Source organism: Macrobrachium nipponense, chromosome 34 (assembly GCF_015104395.2).
Source record: "Macrobrachium nipponense isolate FS-2020 chromosome 34, ASM1510439v2, whole genome shotgun sequence".
In the NCBI taxonomy this organism is placed as follows: domain Eukaryota; kingdom Metazoa; phylum Arthropoda; class Malacostraca; order Decapoda; family Palaemonidae; genus Macrobrachium; species Macrobrachium nipponense.
Genome location: NC_061095.1, coordinates 23,556,830 through 23,574,843, shown reverse-complemented (window position 1 = coordinate 23,574,843; position 18,014 = coordinate 23,556,830). Strand labels below are relative to the sequence as shown.

At 37.6% G+C, this 18,014-nt stretch overlaps 1 protein-coding gene across 1 annotated transcript; it reads left to right on the top strand.

Moving 5' to 3' along the window:
* The first annotated feature begins 107 nt into the window (after positions 1–107).
* LOC135208062 (gamma-aminobutyric acid receptor subunit alpha-5-like) lies at positions 108–16,977 on the top strand. The gene is made up of 7 exons (XM_064240209.1): positions 108–120; positions 6,783–7,187; positions 8,089–8,427; positions 8,614–8,729; positions 10,708–10,902; positions 12,522–12,638; positions 16,738–16,977. Exons 1-7 carry the CDS (start codon positions 108–110, stop codon positions 16,975–16,977), a joined length of 1,425 nt encoding a protein of 474 aa, XP_064096279.1.
* Positions 16,978–18,014: the final 1,037 nt, after the last annotated feature.

Sequence of the window (18,014 nt, the reverse complement as noted above, 5' to 3'; positions counted from 1 at the left end):
TGCTGGTCATACTTTGGACACTCGCACAAGACATGTCTGACTGTTACCAACTCCTTGCACTCGAACACCTCTGGAGCAGAGTCGTGTGGGCTGCTCATTAAGTGTCCATGTGTCAGACGGGTATGGCCTATACGGAGACGTGTCAGAATTACTTGTTCATGTCTCTCTCTCTGATATGATGAACTCCATTTTCCAACATCAGGTTTTATTTGCCTTTAATTTGTTATTTTCTGACTCTTCATTCCAAATATGTTGCCATTTCCTTAAATACCCATCTTTATGTATGTTACATAATCACTCATTGGGAGATTCACACTTGATCTTGTCATTTGATTGGCTTCTTTGGCTGCTTTGTCAGCCTCTTCATTTCCTTTGATCCCTACATGGGCAGGTCCAACATATTTCTACTTTTTTCCCAATAATATCTAATTTATGAAGTGATAATTTAATTTGTTGTACTATATTATTTTTTTGGTTTGTAACTCTGGATGGCTTCTATGGCACTTCTCGAGTCCACTAAAAATCACAAAATTATTGAGTGATGTTTCTTTAATTATTTTTATGGCCGAGGCTATTGCGCAAAGTTCTGCTGTGAATATTGAAGCTGTATTAGGAAGAGAGAATTGGTATGATTTGTCCTGGGACACTGCCGCATATCCCACTCCATGTTTCCGATTTAGATCCATCTGTGAATATTGCATAATGTGGACATTTTCGGTTCATATGTTCTATTGTATGTTGTCTATGGTGTGATGGCGTATATAAGTATTTTTTTGATAATATTTTAATTGTGTGCAAGTTTTCATTTTATTCATTGTCCAAGGCGGAGGTAATTTTACTACTGGAGGAATTTGTATATTCACATTTAGTGACTCAAACAGTCCTTCTAGCTCTAATTGGAGAAGGGGGTGGATGATTGTTTATAAAAATATCTCTGAGTTCAAATAATTTTTTTGTTGGAGAATCGCTTGTCCTAATTCTCAGAGCACTCTTCATTATAACAAGCTCTCTATGGAGAGAGAGAGGTAGTTCACCACATTCAACCTGTAAGGAAGAGGTCGGTGATGATTTAAAGGCTCCTGAACATATTCTAAGGCCCTCATTATGAACTGGGTCCAACGTTTTCAGTGCTGCGTCTGACGCCGAGCCATATACTTCGCTACCGTAATCAATTATAGATAGGACTGTTGCTTTGTACAGTAATGTAAGGGTTTGTCTATCGGCTCCCCAATTAGTGTTTGATAATTTTCTAATAGATTTAATGCTTTTTTACATTTTCATTTCAAGTATGTCATGTGGGGTTTCCAGTTTAAGTGAGAATCAAACACTAAACCTAAAAATTTTGCAGTTTGTCTAATTGGTATACTATGATTTCTGATTTTTAAATCTATTACTTCATCATTCATCCATCTTTTATCTTTATAAAATACTACTGCTTGAGTCTTATGTATGGATAACTTAAATCCTACAGATGAGGTCCATTCATTTATTTTTATAATACTTTTATTAATGATGCGTTCTGCATGTTTAATACGAGAGGCTGAATAATATATGGCAAAATCATCCATGTAAAGGTTGCTTTTAATTCCAGTGGGTAGATTTTTATTAATATTCATTAATTGCCAGGGTAAACAGTGTGCCACTAAAGGACACTTCCCTGTGGAACACCATTTTCAAGTGGAAATGTTCTCGATAATACATCATCGATTCTCACTTGAAAGCTACGATTTGTTAAAAAGTTTTGGATGAACCTAGGTAAATGTCCACGAATGTTGTTATTTTTGTAAAGTTTTTAATATAGGGTACCTCCAGGTAGTATCATAAGCCTTTTCGATGTCAAAAAGACTGCTACAGTTATTTGCTTTCGCTCAAATCCTCTTCGTATATGGTCTTCGAGGTTAGAGAGAGAATCTAACGTAGATCTGTTGCACTGTGACCCAATGAGTAGGAGTTAAGATTTTATTTTCTCGAATGTGCCATGTTAATCGAGCATTTACCATTTTTTCTAGTAACTTGCACAAGCAACTTGTTAGAGAAATTGGTCTGTAGTTATTTGCATCACTTGGATCTTTTCCAGGTTTGGGGATAGGAATTATTATAGCTTTAACGCCATTCTTCAGGAAATAAATTTCTAAGCCATAAATGATTATAAAAATTGTAACAAGTATGTCTTCGCCAGAGGTGCTAAGTGGCAGATCATCTCAAAACAAATATTGTCACCTCCAGGAGCAGATTTATTGCTGTTAGTGAGAGCATATTCAAACTCTTCCATATTAAATTTTCTATATTAATATATGTCTTCTATTGTTTCGAAATTTATTGTTATTAGTTCTATATTATTTTTCTTTATGCGGAAGTGATCATCTAAATTTCTGTCACTACTTACTTACATTCGCTAAGTTTTCTCCTATTATATTACTCATTTCTTTTGGATCGAGGTATTCTTTTTCCGTCTTTTAATATGGCATGTCTGGGTGGTTTCACATGGGTACCATTTATTTTCCTGAATTTTTCCCATATTTTTTTTTATGGGAGTATTATTAGAGAGATCTGATACATATTTCCTCCATGAAATTATTCTTCCTTGAATTACTTCCTTTCGAAATTTTGTAGATATTTTGTTGTATATAGGTTTTAATGCCTCAATTTCTAGTAACAATATAATCATTTTTTGAAAGTACTTTCTAATATTGGTAATGTTTTATTTATTTTACTGAACTTTCTATTCAAATTATCAATCGTCTCCCTATTGAGTGTTTTATATTTATTAATTCTGTTAGCTTTTCGGACCACCATGGAACTTTGTGTTTTGTTGGATGGGGTTTTGAGTTTGGTATTGCTTTATCAGCAGCATTTTTGATGAAATGAACAAGAAACTTATTAGTTTCATTATGGTCTTTTAGATATTCAAATGGTGGTATACTTCTAGTATGCATTTCATATTGCTCCCAGTCTGCTTTATAAATATTATAGTGAGGAACGTGTTTTGCTGGGTTATTTTGTAAAAAGGAAAATTAATATTGGGAAATGATCACTGGTGTACAAGTCATCAATTGTGTTCCAATCTAATCTGTCAACTACACTTGTTGAACATAGAGTTAAGTCTACAGAGGAAAATGTTCCATGTGTTTTTGAAAATAATATGTGCTAACTTCATCATCATTTATACAACACATGTCATTTGAATCTATAAGTTCTTCTACTTTACTTCTGCTCTATTTGAGTTTGAACAGTTTACAGTCCCATATTGGGTTGTGAGCATTAAATCCCCTACTATTAACATAGGTTCTTTGGCATTTTTAAGTAATTCTCCAAGTTTATCAATATTGTAATTTTTATTTGGTTGGTTGTATAAATTATAAATGAATATAATTATAGTTTTTTAATTCGAATTTTAATACCTGATATTTGGAGGTCAGCTATGTTTACAGGTACTTTGTCAATAACATACTTTGTTATGTACATATATGGCTGTACCTAATTTCCTTCTTCTACCTGTGATGTTGATTAGGTTAATATATTTACCTATTGTTGGAATTGTATTATTGACATGTTGTAGACATAATATCATTGGTTCATATTCCTTTAATAACCTTTGTACTTCTCCCAGGTGTAATCTGGTCTGTAGACCATTACGTTCCATTGTATAATATAATTATTGAAATATTATGTTATATCGGTCGTGTTTTTGTTTTCTTTTTTTTTGTATTATCATCAACTTGAATGTTTTTTTCTAAAATTTTATTTACCACATTCAGTTGTTTATCTTTATAATATTTTAAGTGCTCAATGCACATACATCCTTTTTCATGGTGTTTAAATCGGTGGCCTCTTTCTTTCTGTATTTCATAAAATTTCTTATAATATTTGTTAAGTAATCTTTTGTAATATTTTTGCTATCATTGCACAATGCAATGAAGCATCATTGCAGCCACATGTGTTGTCATGCATATATACTGCTTTATTTGTTCTTATTGTACCGATTATTGGTGATGGAGTAATCTCATCACCCTTGACATAGTCACATCATCCATGGTATGGTTCTCCTCCACTTCTTTGGTTTTTTGGATCTCTGCATCCATAGGTTTTATTATTATTTTAGGAGATAAAGGTATGTCCACATTTTGTTTTTGTTCTTTCCTTCATATCTTTGGTTTTTGGTTTGACTGCTGTTTCTCTAATTATAGTTGGTTTCTTTGTTTTTGGTGGTATTCTCTCTAAAGGTCTTTTTTTCTTTAATTTTCGGTACATCACAACTTCCTACTTCCACCTCTGTGATAGTATTTTCTTGTGCTTCTATATGCATTAACACCTCAAATGAATTTGATAGAATATTATCTAATTCATTTGCACTTGTTTCCTGATTTTTTACTATCTTAGTTTTTTTCCTGCATATTACAGACTTCTTCTTGAGATCTACTTTGTTTGCATCTTGTTACTTCTATCTGTATTTTTTTTGTTTCATTACTGGTTCCCGTTATAGAAGAATATGTACGTTTCTTAGCAGGATCTTGAATTCCTCTCACTTTTAATTCTAATTTAGCCTCTGCTATAGGCATGCCTGTCCTTTCTTTTAACATTTTTAGTTCAGTGTTGTATATGCATGCATTCTTTGGATCTTGCATGATGATTCTGCTCACAGTTTACACACTTGGTTCACCGCACTTCCATTTGGTGGTGTGTTCTGTAGATCCACAGTAAGCGCACACCGGTTCATTCCTACAATTTCTCTTTGTGTGTCCATACTTACTGCAATTTTGACACTGCAGTGGCTTTGGAATATAGGGTCTTAATTCTCTATTTTGACCTAGAATTTTTATTTTTTGAGGTAGATCTGAACCCTCAAATTTTATTTTTTGCTATTTTAGTATTTGTTTATTACCTTTTTTGCTTAGTTGCATCATAAACCTCGCAATCCTCTACCTTGGGGTATCTCTTTTTGAGAGAGTCTAACAGCATTTTCTTATTCATTGCTCGTCGTTATTGTCAGGAAGTACGATGGTACCCTGGATACTGTTCATATTATCATGTTTTTTTTACTTTGACAATAATGTTATCTATTGTTTTTAAAGACAAATAATCTTCAGACTGACTTTTTGTTGTAGCTTCTATAAGCCAAGTCTTTTCTTTTATTTTTTCTGAATGACATTTCTCGCCGTTGGATGGCTATTTAATAAGCAATTTTCCAATTTTTTAATTTCAAAGCTGAAATATTTTTGTTCTGCTTCCATAGTAAGAAACCTTGACCAACTTCCACTCCCAAGAGGGAGTCAAAGTGAGTCAAAGTTGGGTCATGTCGGTACTTAGGTTTCCTTGGTCTGGTATATGGTATTAAAGTTTTAATACCAACCTGGTCTTGTGACTTGAGCTTTCTTCAGAGTGGTCCAAATCCGTTCCAGAAGTCGTTAAATTTTTCCATATAATTAAGATTTAAATTTCGTCCAGGATGAGGTCCCTCTCACCAGGGAGGCCCAACTGGGGAGGAGCAATACTGTTACACCATGGGTAACTGCCCTGGGACACTCACCTGGATATACGCCATACCCACATGCCTTAAGGGTCGTCAGTCCCATGAGATCGGACCCAGCACTGTGGGCATGGCTTGACTTTAAAAATTTAAAAATTTCCCTCGCTCGACCACGTCAGGTACTACTAGTTTTACGGGTGAGAGGCATGCCATCCAACTCCACCCTCCATCAAGTTAAAAGAGCAGTCAATTCAATAGTCCAAAACTATGCCAAGGTCGTCAACGAAAGAAGAAGAAGGGAAGGGGGAAAATTTATAAGAGGAGGAGTAAAGGAGTTAAAGGTCTCAATGTTCAGTTGGATCCACAGCAAAGAGCATAGGCATAAAGGGGCATACTCTCTCTGCAGCGGATCCCTAAGCCCCCCACCTCGTCAAGGAGTTGGGATCAGGGGGAATGCGCATGAAATAACCTTATGGCGAGTCAACTAAAACGTTTCATGTATCGCTGTTACTTTTTGTATGTTTATATGAAAGTATACACACACGTACATGAGTACTTATGTTTCTACTTACAATTAGTACATCAAATATTATTTGATATGTATCCATTCTCTTTATTCAAATAATTTTGAATTCTGTGTTTGAAGGTCGTCATTAGCGATTAAATATATCTAAATTATTTAGACTTACAATGTATCTACATCTGTGTCCGCATCAGCATTCACATCCGCATCAGCATCTGCATCAACATCCATGAGGCTGTGGTCATCAAATATCTGCATCTGCATCCGAAAACTTAAAAGATTGATATCCGTATCTTCAAATTTTACAAAACTGATATCCAAAACCGCAAATCCCATTTTCAGACATCCGATAAATCTCTGATATGTGTATGTTACAGGGAATATGTGAAATCCCTTAAAGCATAATGAAATAACCAATTCACTTAAAAACATTTGAACCCCGAGGGTTAGTACTAAACACGGCGAAGTAGTGATTCATCTATACTGTTTTGTCGCCTATGGGCGATTCAAATGCACTAGGGACATTTGATCCCCCAAGGGCTAATACTAAACACAGCAAAACAGTGTAGATGAATCACTGTTTCACCGTGTTTAGTACTAGCCCTCGGGGTTCAAATCTTCCATAGCGTATTGGTCATTTCACACATTCCTTAGGGCCCTGATTTAACATATTCCCTGTAAAATACACACACGCACGCACATACGCATATATATCAGATAACAAGAATTTGGATTTTAATAAGCAAAATATTAAGAATGCATCAATTAATTTAATAATCATTGATTTTTCAGATGTAACACCGTTCAATCTGGAGATCCGATGCTGTTCGGAAAATGTTTCTCTTCCTCTTCGCATAGAAATTCTACCAATGGCGTGGCATTCCATCTGCCTGTCTCTGGACTTGAGCTCTGGTTCTTGGCATGGTTTCGTAAATGGTGAAAAAATCCTTCTCAGTGAAACTGAAGATCCTATCATTTTAAAGTCAGTTGTCGAAGGCGGGGGTTCACTGTTCATGGGACAACACCAGAATGTCTTGGGTAAAGGATTTAGCAAAGCCCAAAGCTTGAGAGCAACGCTGATGGATTTCCTTATGGCATATGAGATAATGGACACCAGTTATATGGAAGGGTATACTACTTGTAATGGCACAGAGGACGTTATGCCCAAGACATTTTTGAATTTTTATAACATCTTGGGTGATTTTGCTCAGAACAATACTGTCATTCAAGACATGCATCTTGATTCTACACTATGTTCACGATTCATTAAAAAAGATAACATTTATGCAGATAATCGTGACTATAAAGATGCGTTTAAAATTTTTGTGATTCAATGCGTGGCTATTTGGCTGTTCCTGAAAGTGCTGAGGAAAACGGCCAGCTCTTACACAAGGCATCACTTTTCGAGGACAAATGTGGTGGCGAATACAAATCTGATACTTTATGGGTGGGAGCAAAGTGGGAAAATGGAGAATGGTTTTCTGAAAATTGGGAAGTCGAAATCCCTGGTCCTCTTACCTTTCAAAATTTTAAAAGTCAGTTAGGACTGAACCACAGCTCTTGTGTGTCCATCATAACACAGAATGATGCAGATCACATCCATTCAGGCAAATGGATATTAACTCCATGCCTCCAAAAGAGATGTTTTGCCTGCTCACACACAGAATATCCAGTGTTCTTTTATCTTCGAGGGTTATGCAGTAAGTCAGTTTTAGATACGAACTACACTTTAGTATATGAGAACGGGAGTATTTCGTTTCTTGGGTTCCAAAACTCTGAAATTCTGTATCATCAAGGAGATAATGGCAGCTTGGGCTATTGGGAAATCTCAACGTCCCACCCTAGTGGAGCAACTGCTAGACTTCCACGTCAATCACCTAATCATTACCCAGTTGGTAGAAAAAACACTTGGGAATTGTCTAAAGATGTTTGCACGAACGGTGAAAAACAGGCGTACTCTGCTTACAAGCTGTAATCATGATGAATTTACATGCATAAAGTGGAGAGTGTACATATCGCCCGTTCCGATGTGACATGGAAGTAGACTGCGAAGATGGCTCTGATGAAGCAGACTGTGAACGAATCATTTTCCCTGAAGCGTATGACTCCCAGAAAGTTGCTCACAAGAAGAACTTTACTGCTCCATCAACACTTCAAATCAGTATGGATATGCTTTTGATTAAAGAATTCGATATAGCACATTTCACATTTACAACTGAAGCAATTATCAAACTAACTTGGATAGATGAACGGCTCACATACTTGAATCTACAAGAGGCTTCATGGAAAACAAAAAAAATTAGCAATGAAATCTGGACGCCACCAATTGAGTTCCTTGGTCATGGAGGAACATCTTGTGATACTAAGGACGAAAATAACATTACCAAAATCATCCGAGAAAAAGAAGGATACAATGACAATACGAGAGTGCCTCAAGGTAAGACATGTGTGTTCACATTAACATTTTCTCAATTTAATTCGGTTTTCTTTAATAAAAAATGGAGTCATATATAGTTGCTTTGTAAATAGTTTTTGGCCATTACAAATGTGCATCTTTTTTTCATATAAGCTTTTGTCACACACTGAACTAATTGTTATTCTTGAATGACTAACCATCTTTCAGACCTTCTGTACGATGGAGATGCAAATGCTGTTGAACTTACAAGAAGAGTCACAATAAAATCAAACTGCCTCTTCGGACTTTTCGCATTTCCCTTTGACGAGCAGAACTGTTCCCTGGTAAGCAAAATTATAATAATAAGGCGTGATCCGACCTCCAACTTACTCGGGACATATAATTTTCCCCTCACGCATAAGTTATAAACATTAAATTCCTAACTTAACGCAACTTAAAACATGATAAAATCTAAGGTTAAATTGAGCCTTCTTTCAACAACGAAAATCTAAATGACTACACTATATTTTATTAAAATAATTTTTATTAAAATTATTTTTCCCATTTTCATTTTAACAAATATATCATATATATCCTATCCGGAAATTCCTGTACCTTTAACTCAACGCAAGACACATTTTTCAGACAATTTTAGGCTTTTCCATAGACCTTTTCTAACCCCCTAACAAGAACAACAACAACAAAATAGCTTGTAAGCTTACTCCCCGAATTAGCGAAACAAGTCAAAGAAACCATTACAAAGGCCAATAATAATTCTAATCTGTTATACCAATAACCAGGAGACTTCATTATTTAAATTGTCTGAACTACAAAGAATAGCCTGAGGTTTTATTTTAGAAGGTAAGCCAAAACTTGAATATCTTTTATCTATTTTCTAACCAAACTCCAACTAAGATAAGAAGCTTGTCAGTTTAATTTTGGGTTTTGCATTGTCCATTTTTATCATTGTCCAGTTCTACTTCATTTTTTTTATATCCATGCTAATTTCACTTATCTGTACATCGATTTGGTATCTAGAACTTTCACAACCCTACTATTGAATTAATTAATATCAATAGTAAATATTATAGCTTTTTTTAGGATCTGTAAATCACTTATTTCCTATCAAAGCATAACAATGTTTCACCAAGACCATCTTTATATTTCCCTTGTGACTTATAATTATGATATAATCCAGAAAAAACATTAACTTCAAGAGTTATTCCAAAGATGATATATATTGTGTGAGTGTTTTTATTATTCTAAGTAGAACACACGACTATCTGGTAAACATATATGTCTCTGAATTTCATTACAGATTTTACTCCTGTCGTATCCACCCAAATATTATATGGAATTTAAAATTTCGTCCGAAGGCCTACGATTCTCGGGGAATAGGAACCTACTCCAGTATTATCTGAAGGAAGAGTCTATGACAGCGCAGTCGACAGGAAACGAAAGCGTATTCATATTTTAGATATTTTCCAATATTCATTGGTTGTAAATGACTTGTGAAATGGAGTACTGTAGTATAAGTCGTGTTATTATGAAAGATGTATTGCTTAGGAAACCACCAAACTCCTAGTTGATTAACTTTGCAATTTTACAGTCTCGGACAAGACTAGAACCTCTTTGCTTTTTCATGACAGACAAGTCTTTGCGAAAAATGACTTTAAACATATTAGTTTGTTATAAGCTGTAAACATCGTGTCCTAAAATTAAGTTTTTCCTCAGATTATACATTTTATATAGGCATAGTAAAATACAAATTATCAATCCATTTAGGGTAAACAAACATCACTGATCACATGGACTGGTTTATCACTTATGATTGCACACTACTTGAAACTAGTAAATAAAATAATCTCCAACTCCTCATACCTTGAGGTTGTGCGATGACATACTCTATGGTATTTCCATTGGTTTTTAGTAGAATTTCTGAGATTAGCTTACAGTAAACGGGTGGTCCTAATTCTTTCATAAATTCTGCTGTTCATAATAAGTTGCATTTTTATAATACTTCAGAATTAGCTGTTTCTCGTGGTGTCTCGCAAGCAGAAACCAATTCTATGAATGAGTTTTTGAATGTTTAAACACCTGTTAGGAAAATGACATTTGTTTCCTTTGATATCTTTAGGCGCAGTCATGCATGCCCTACAGCATACGTGCTGTGAAAGACACCTTGTTAGGTTGTTTGAATACAATCAAGGGACACTAAACAATTACAGTTTAACGATAGTGCCAGTAACATTTGTATTTTTTTACTGTCCTAGCTCACATGATTTCAATCCAATAATACACTTCATATTCTAATCATTGCAGGATGCCCTTGGCAGCATACACGTCAACCTCATTTTCTCCAACTTGTCTACCTATTTCCTCACGTCTACCTACATCCCCACTTTTATCCTGCTTATTATTGGCTACATGACTTTCTTCTTCGCCATTGATGATTTCACCGACCGGTTCATGGCAGCACTTACAGCACTTCTGGTCGAGGCGGCTTTTTTCACTCAGGTAAGGTAACAAACGAGACCTGAAAGTTTCGTTGAGAATTTTGAGCACAAGACATGACCAATTCATACTTTCATCACATAATGGTGCCCAGATTAGCAGGAAATATAAGGACACTATTGGGAATGCCTGCCATGCGTATACTTGTAAGGCTAAGTTACGTATGCTCATTACAAAATCACCCAATTAAAGGTCTTTTTAAAAACAACCTAGTTCAAGGAGAAGTTGACACAATGTGCTTACAACTCAAAATAGATGAATTCAAATTCTGCTTGAGAGGTAAATTCAATTTCTTAACCATTATCAGTTACAGAATTCATAGTATATATCAAGAGAGTTTTCTATGGAGGTATACTTGAGGCGAACAGTACGCAAGCATATAAAATGGAACTGACTTTTGAGAGGGAACAAAAAAGTAGCCTACCATAATGAGGTAGGTCGGCAAAGCTGTGTGCTTGCAACTCTAAAGACTCGAGTTTAAATCCTGCTTGAGAGCTGAAGATCAATACTATCTAATCATATGGAACGCGAGGAGATGATTGTCATAAACACACACACACACATATATATATATATATACATATATGCTGAAACTTTAAAAATTTTATTAGATGCACGTGACTTCACTGTATAAGCGAATACACAGGAAAATGATACGCAGAAAAGTCAGTACCAAGAGCGTCCGCCTTTATACAAGCATTTGATTAAAAATAAATAAATAAATAAAATAAAGGCGAAAGCACTTGATACTGACTTTCTGCCTTTCATTTTCCTGTGGTATTCACTTATATATAATATATTAATTATATATATATATAGATATATATATATATAATATTGTATATATATATATGTGTGTGTGTGTGTGTGTGTCTGTGTTTGTGTGTGTGTGTGTGTATGTGTGTGTGTAAAGTAAATGATTGTGAAGTTTGTCTGAGATATGCAGTACATTTGAATACTACTTAGAATGCTCAATTCTGGCTTAGAGTTCAATTAAAAATGTTTATGAAAACAGGAAATTTCCAGGGTTCAGAAAGTAATAGTTCATTTTAATTCTAGTAATTCTGTCGATGTGAGTTGTAGCCTCGAGGTAATGCCTTAAGTTTGTGGTTAAAGAAGGCTTTTCTAATGCCTTACGAATATACTTGCATCAAAGCTATGCATGACTCCTGAAAATAAAATTACCACTATAGTAGATTCACATCAGCCGTGCATTTAATGTCTAGGCCAGTCCCTTACGACGCTCCTGATTGTCTGTTGATAAGCCAATGACAGGGCTGAAAATTCTCAGTCTCTCTCGAGAGTTCACATAGGCAGGATGTGTGTTCCATATCTCCTAGGTATACGTCTTTCAGGAGAGGTGGAACATACATCCTGCCTACACGAACTCTCGAGAGAGACAGAGTTTCCAGCCCTGTCATTGGCTTATCAACAGCCAATCAGGAGCGTCGTAAGGGAAGGGCCTAGACATCAAATGCACGGTTGATGTGAATCTACTATAGTAATAACACAAGCTATTCCCCTAAGATTTTAAACACTTCGATGTATTAAATAATGGGCATATTTGATTTAAAGTATTGGGATGTAATTGACATTTCATTTGTTTTTCTTTCTATCTACAGACAAGTCAATCTGTGCCCCAGACTGCTTATATAAAGCTGGTAGACATCTGGTTTGTGTTCTGTATCGCCTTCCTTTTCCTGATAATGGTGGTCATCGTCATTATCGACGTGCTGAAAGTGAGTCGAATTTTTAAAAAATGTCTGTAATGCACTTGCGTATTGCATTCATTTAATCATCCACTACTCTAGCGTTTCACAGAATTTAATGAAATCAAACATACACCAAATTTACAGTCATATGCTGTTAAATATCATGTAATCATATTTCCTTTCTGTTACGGACCGAGGTTGACTCAGGTTCTTTAATATAATAAACAAAAAGGATTCAACACCAACAATTGAAACTCGGAATACGAATATAGAAAGAAACTAAAACAGAACAGAAGTTTATTTACAAGCTTATTAACAAAGATAAATGCAGAATGGTTTCTCCTATTTACATAACAAAGTTCAGTCTAACAATATGCAAAATGGGGAAACAGTGCGGTAATGAAATACTTGCTGGTCAGTTTTGCAGCTGTCGAAACCTGTGCTCGAAGCGAGGGCTTCTCAAAAGGGGACAGTAGAATCTTCAGACAGCTTAATGACTTCGTACTGCAGGAAGAAATATCTTAGTCTTGAAACTTGGAGGGCGGGTTACTCCTCAAAACCACTTATAAGACCTTTCTTCTATGAAAAGGTTACGTCGTCGATGCCGGGACCTCTCTCTCACTCCGACTACGAACTGCAGACTTAACTTGTTTCCGTTCACACTCTCTCTCGTGTGTCCTCTTCCTCTCTTATCCTTCGTCCCTTCCTTCTCTTATCTCTGATGATCTTATCTTCTACTTCCTCAAGTCATATATATATATATACGGCGATCTAGGGGCGGGGCTGAAAAGGGCAGAGCTTAACCAGCAAATGTCACCATCCCTCTAGAAGGCTCTCGACGAAATGTTGCATCATAATACGAGCCGTTTCTAACGATGCGACGGCGCGTGCTGAGTTCCATAACACACCTGAGTATTCTCGAACAATCATAAGAATAGACGCCTCCAACACGTGCGGGAATTCCTCCTTGCTGCAGACCTACTCGAAGAAGATACATTTTCCTTTCCTTTAATATATGATTCTTTGCTGTAGAGATTACCATGACACCTTCTTAGAATTAAAGAATTCACGTACAGTAGTACCTCGAGATACAAAATTAATCCGTTCCGAGGCGCCCTTCGTATCATGAGGTTTTCGTATCTTGGACCACATTTTACATGTAAAATGGCTAATCCGTTTCAAGCCCTCCAAAAACACCCCAGTAAATTTCATAATAAAGCTAAATTGACCTATAAACAATGAAATACTACAGCAATTTGGACCATTCAATACCTACATTAATAACAAAATGCAAAATAACCTGTAAATAAAGTGTATTAGTGTACATGGTATACAAGAAATACTGTACGTAAAATGTGGAAACTTACCTTTCGAGTGAGGCTATCTTCGAAAGTGGCGGCAGAGGAGAAGGAGGACAAACGGCAGATACGTACGTATGTACGTACACTTAACTTTACAAAAACATGTAAAAAAATGTAAGGAAAACATACATAAACTAAAATTTACGATACACATTAACAAAACTGTAACACTTACCTTTACAAAAACCTAAAATTAAAATTTTTTTCTTTTTTTGATTTTTAACTTTTTTTTTACTTTTACATAGTTTTTTTTTTTTTTTTTTTTTTTTTTTTTTTTTTTTTTTTACAGAATTTGCAACCTCATCACCACTTTCAACGTTCTGCTTATCACTTGGTTCTTCCTTTTTGCTTTCAACTTTCTGTTTTTCATCACTTGGTTCTTCCTTTTTGCTTTCAACTTTCTGTTTTTTATCACTTGGTTCTTCCTTTTTGCTTACTCCTGCTAATGCTAAAGGCCTCTTTAAAAAATAACGATCTAAGAAGATTGCTTCTGCTACTTTTCACATGTTCCTGAAACGACTCAGGCAAACGTCATCGAACTGCGCAAGCATACGACCTGTGTGAGCCTTTTCGGGGTGTCTTTTTTCGATAACGATTGCACTTTATGAAAAGCGGCTAGGACATCCTTAATTTCTGCCGTTGTCATAGGGTCCTCATCCTCTTCCTCGCCGCTACTAGAGAACTCCTCTTGAACGACGTTATGTTGCATGGCCTCCAACTCCTTCAGGTTATCCATCGTAAGCTCCTCTTGGTGATCTTCGAGAAGGTCATTGATGTCGTCCTCGTCGACGACCAGCCCCATGGACTTGCCGAGTGCAACGATCTCGTCAAGATCTGGTTCCAAAACAGTTTCGGGATCGCCAACTGTTTGGGACTCTGCAGCACCAGCTTCGCCCACGTTGAATCCCTCGAAGTCTCGGGCGGATACGGCATCAGGCCAGAGTTTCCTCAAGGTTCGCCTCGAAACCTCCTGCCAAGCTTGGTCTATGAGTCGGATACAAATGACGATGTCGAAATGTTCCTTCCAAAATTGACGCAAGGTGAGGTTTGTGGTAGCGGTGATGTCGAAACATATCTTGAAAAGATGTTTCGTGTACAGCTTCTTAAAGTTCGCTATCACTTGCTGGTCCATGGGCTGGAGGAGAGGGGTGGTGTTGGGTGGAAGAAAAAGAATCTTGACGAAGGAATACTCCACTAGGATATCTTCCTCGAGGCCAGGAGGGTGGGGAGGGGCATTGACCAACACCAGCAGACATTTCAGGGGGAGGGGCTTCTCTTCCAAAAATTTCTTCACTGCCGGGCTGAAACACAGATTTACCCACTCGGTGAACAAAAGCCTCGTTACCCAGGCTTTTACATTAGCCCTCCACATCACTGGAAGCTTCTCCTTAAGCACTTTGTAGGCCTTGAAGGCTCGAGGAGTCTCGGAATGATACACCAGTAGGGGCTTCACCTTGCAATCCCCCACTGGCGTTCGAACAAAGTGCGAGCGTAAGCCTGTCTTTCATAGGCTTATGCCCGGGTAGCTTCTTCTCTTCCTCCGTGATGTACGTCTGACGAGGCATTTTTTTCCAAAAAAAGGCCAGTCTCATCACAGTTGAAAACCTGCTGAGAACTGTAGCCTTCCTTGGTCATCATCTCGTCGAAAGTCTTCTTAAATGCTTCGGCCGCTTTCGTGTCCGAGCTGGCAGCCTCCCCATGACGCACCACCGAATGGATGCCAGTTCGTTTATGAAATTTCTCGAACCAGCCATGCGAAGCCTTGAACTCTGGGGTTTGCGTTGAAGTTCCTTCCCCTCCGTCGTCTTCCGCCTGTGCAATCAAATCGCCGAAAATAGCGCTGGCCTTGTGGGCAATTGCCGTCTCCGTTACCATATCGCCAGCGATTTCTTTGTCTTTTATCCAGACAAGAAGCAGCCGTTCCATCTCGTCGTGCACGTTGGTCCTCTTTGCATGACAAAATAGTGATGCCCTTCAATGGTGTAGCTGCTTTGGTGGCATCCTTCTGTTCAAGGATGGTGCCTATTGTCGACGGATTACAGCCGTATTCCTTGGCAATCACACTCAATCGCATACCAGCTTCATACTTCTTGATGATCTCCATCTTTGTCTCCAAAGAGAGCATGCGCTTCTTTCTGTGAATTTCAACTTTCTTGGGACCCATGACTACGTTATCTTGTACGTGATTTACGTATAAGTACACAATAAAGTTTTCGCACAACACGATAATACGTATACTGCAACGAAATCACTAACGAATTTACGTTACTAAACGAAATCGTTGGACCAAACGAATACCGCGTGCGTACGATAACGATGCTGGTACGAAGTGGACGAGGTAGGCACGCCACCACGTATACATACATAGATGCATGATAGGAGGGATGCGGTCCAATAGGAGAGAAGGATCTCATGGCAGTGACTAGCATCAGGAACCAATGGGAGAGCAGGAGGATGGTGGTGAGTCTACTATGATGGCGGCGCGCGAGTTTCAAAATTGTTATCGGTGGTTCGGGGGACTTTGAGAAACCTTTCGTATCTTGAAAACTTTTCGTATTTAGAGCCGTTAAATTTGTCGTATTGGCTTTCGTATCTCGAGTATTTCATAAGTTGAGCCTTTCCTATCTCGAGGTACCACTGTACTTCTTTGTACAAAGTTCACTCTGACCTTTCCAAGGAGCCAAATGACTCATAGAACGTAAGTTTGTGACAATTAGACAAAGACGGAAAGCCTCACACTTTCATACTATTTACTTCTTGTTTAGGTCCTGGAGGAGGAGCCGCAAGAAATCCTACACGAGAAGATTTTCAACGTTCGCCTCGCTGCAGTTTTCCCGAAAGATCTTTATGGAGGAGGTGAAGGAGAAGAAGAGACAGCCAAGAACAAGAAGCACTTCATTACTTCAATAAGACTCAACACCTTCAGCAAGATATTCTTTCCTTGTTCCAGCGTCCTCTTCGTGGTGGTGTACTACGCTTATGCCGCCACATATAAAGAGCACTGAAGAGAAGCCTTGTCTATCGAGGCGTCAGTCAGATTCCTGGGACCAGATTCATCTCACTTTTAATGCTGAACTTCTATATTGAATTTACCATTGCACAAATATTAGGAGTACTCAATGCCTGAAATGGAAGATAAAACACTGCAGGACCTTATCCTTAAGCTGTTTAATGTATCTCAGCAGAATTTGATGTGTTCTGTTTTACTTCAGTCTTTGGCTCTTAAAGCTTTAAGGCCCCCATACACTGAACGATTGTCTGAACGACTGTCTGTATCGTTCGCAAAAACGCTGTGTATGCACTTGTCTGAATGCATAAGTGGGCGGAGCCTCATGTCTGAACGAACTAAACGGGAATCTGTCACGACCAGGTTGCCGCCTTGCGACTTAAGTCTGTCATACACAGATCATTCAATGTATGGGTTTGTCTCCTGATATAACGCTATCCCTCGCGTCTCCTCTAGAGATGATGCCATGTCTTCTCGAGACAAAATCTTTGTTCAGACTGAAATCAGTGCAGAGATCGTTCATACTGTCTGAATAGTGTGTGTGTGTATGTGTGGGTCGATAACAACAATCGTTCAGACAATCGTTCAGTGTATGGGAGCCTTTACTGTGACTCACTGTTGCCAGCATCTTTCCACATGGGAATCTGTCACGACCAGGTTGCTGCCTTGCGACTTAAGTCTGTCATACACAGATCGTTCAATGTATGGGTTTGTCTGCCGATATAACGCTATCGCTTGTGTCTCTTCTAGAGATGATGCCATGTCTTCTCAAGACAAAAACTTTGTTCAGACTGAAATCGGGGCGGAGATCGTTCGTACTGTCTTAACAATGTGTGTGTGTGTGTGTGGCTCGATAACGACATTCGTTCAGACAATCCAGTTTTGGCTAACCACTAAGTTCACTATGCTACAGTGCAAAAAGGGCTTTACAGACATCCAGAAATAGATCGTCTGAGTAGGCCCTCAAATTCAGACAACATTCTACGTCAGTATTTATGAAATTTGAAGGCCTCTGTGAGACATCGTATGCACGAT

Bases quoted from the DNA above. Each gene is read 5' to 3' on its own strand.
- LOC135208062 (XM_064240209.1), top strand. The intron at 8,730-10,707 runs GTAAGCAAAATT...TAATCATTGCAG, and splicing joins ACGAGCAGAACTGTTCCCTG to GATGCCCTTGGCAGCATACA. The intron at 10,903-12,521 runs GTAAGGTAACAA...TTCTATCTACAG, and splicing joins AGGCGGCTTTTTTCACTCAG to ACAAGTCAATCTGTGCCCCA.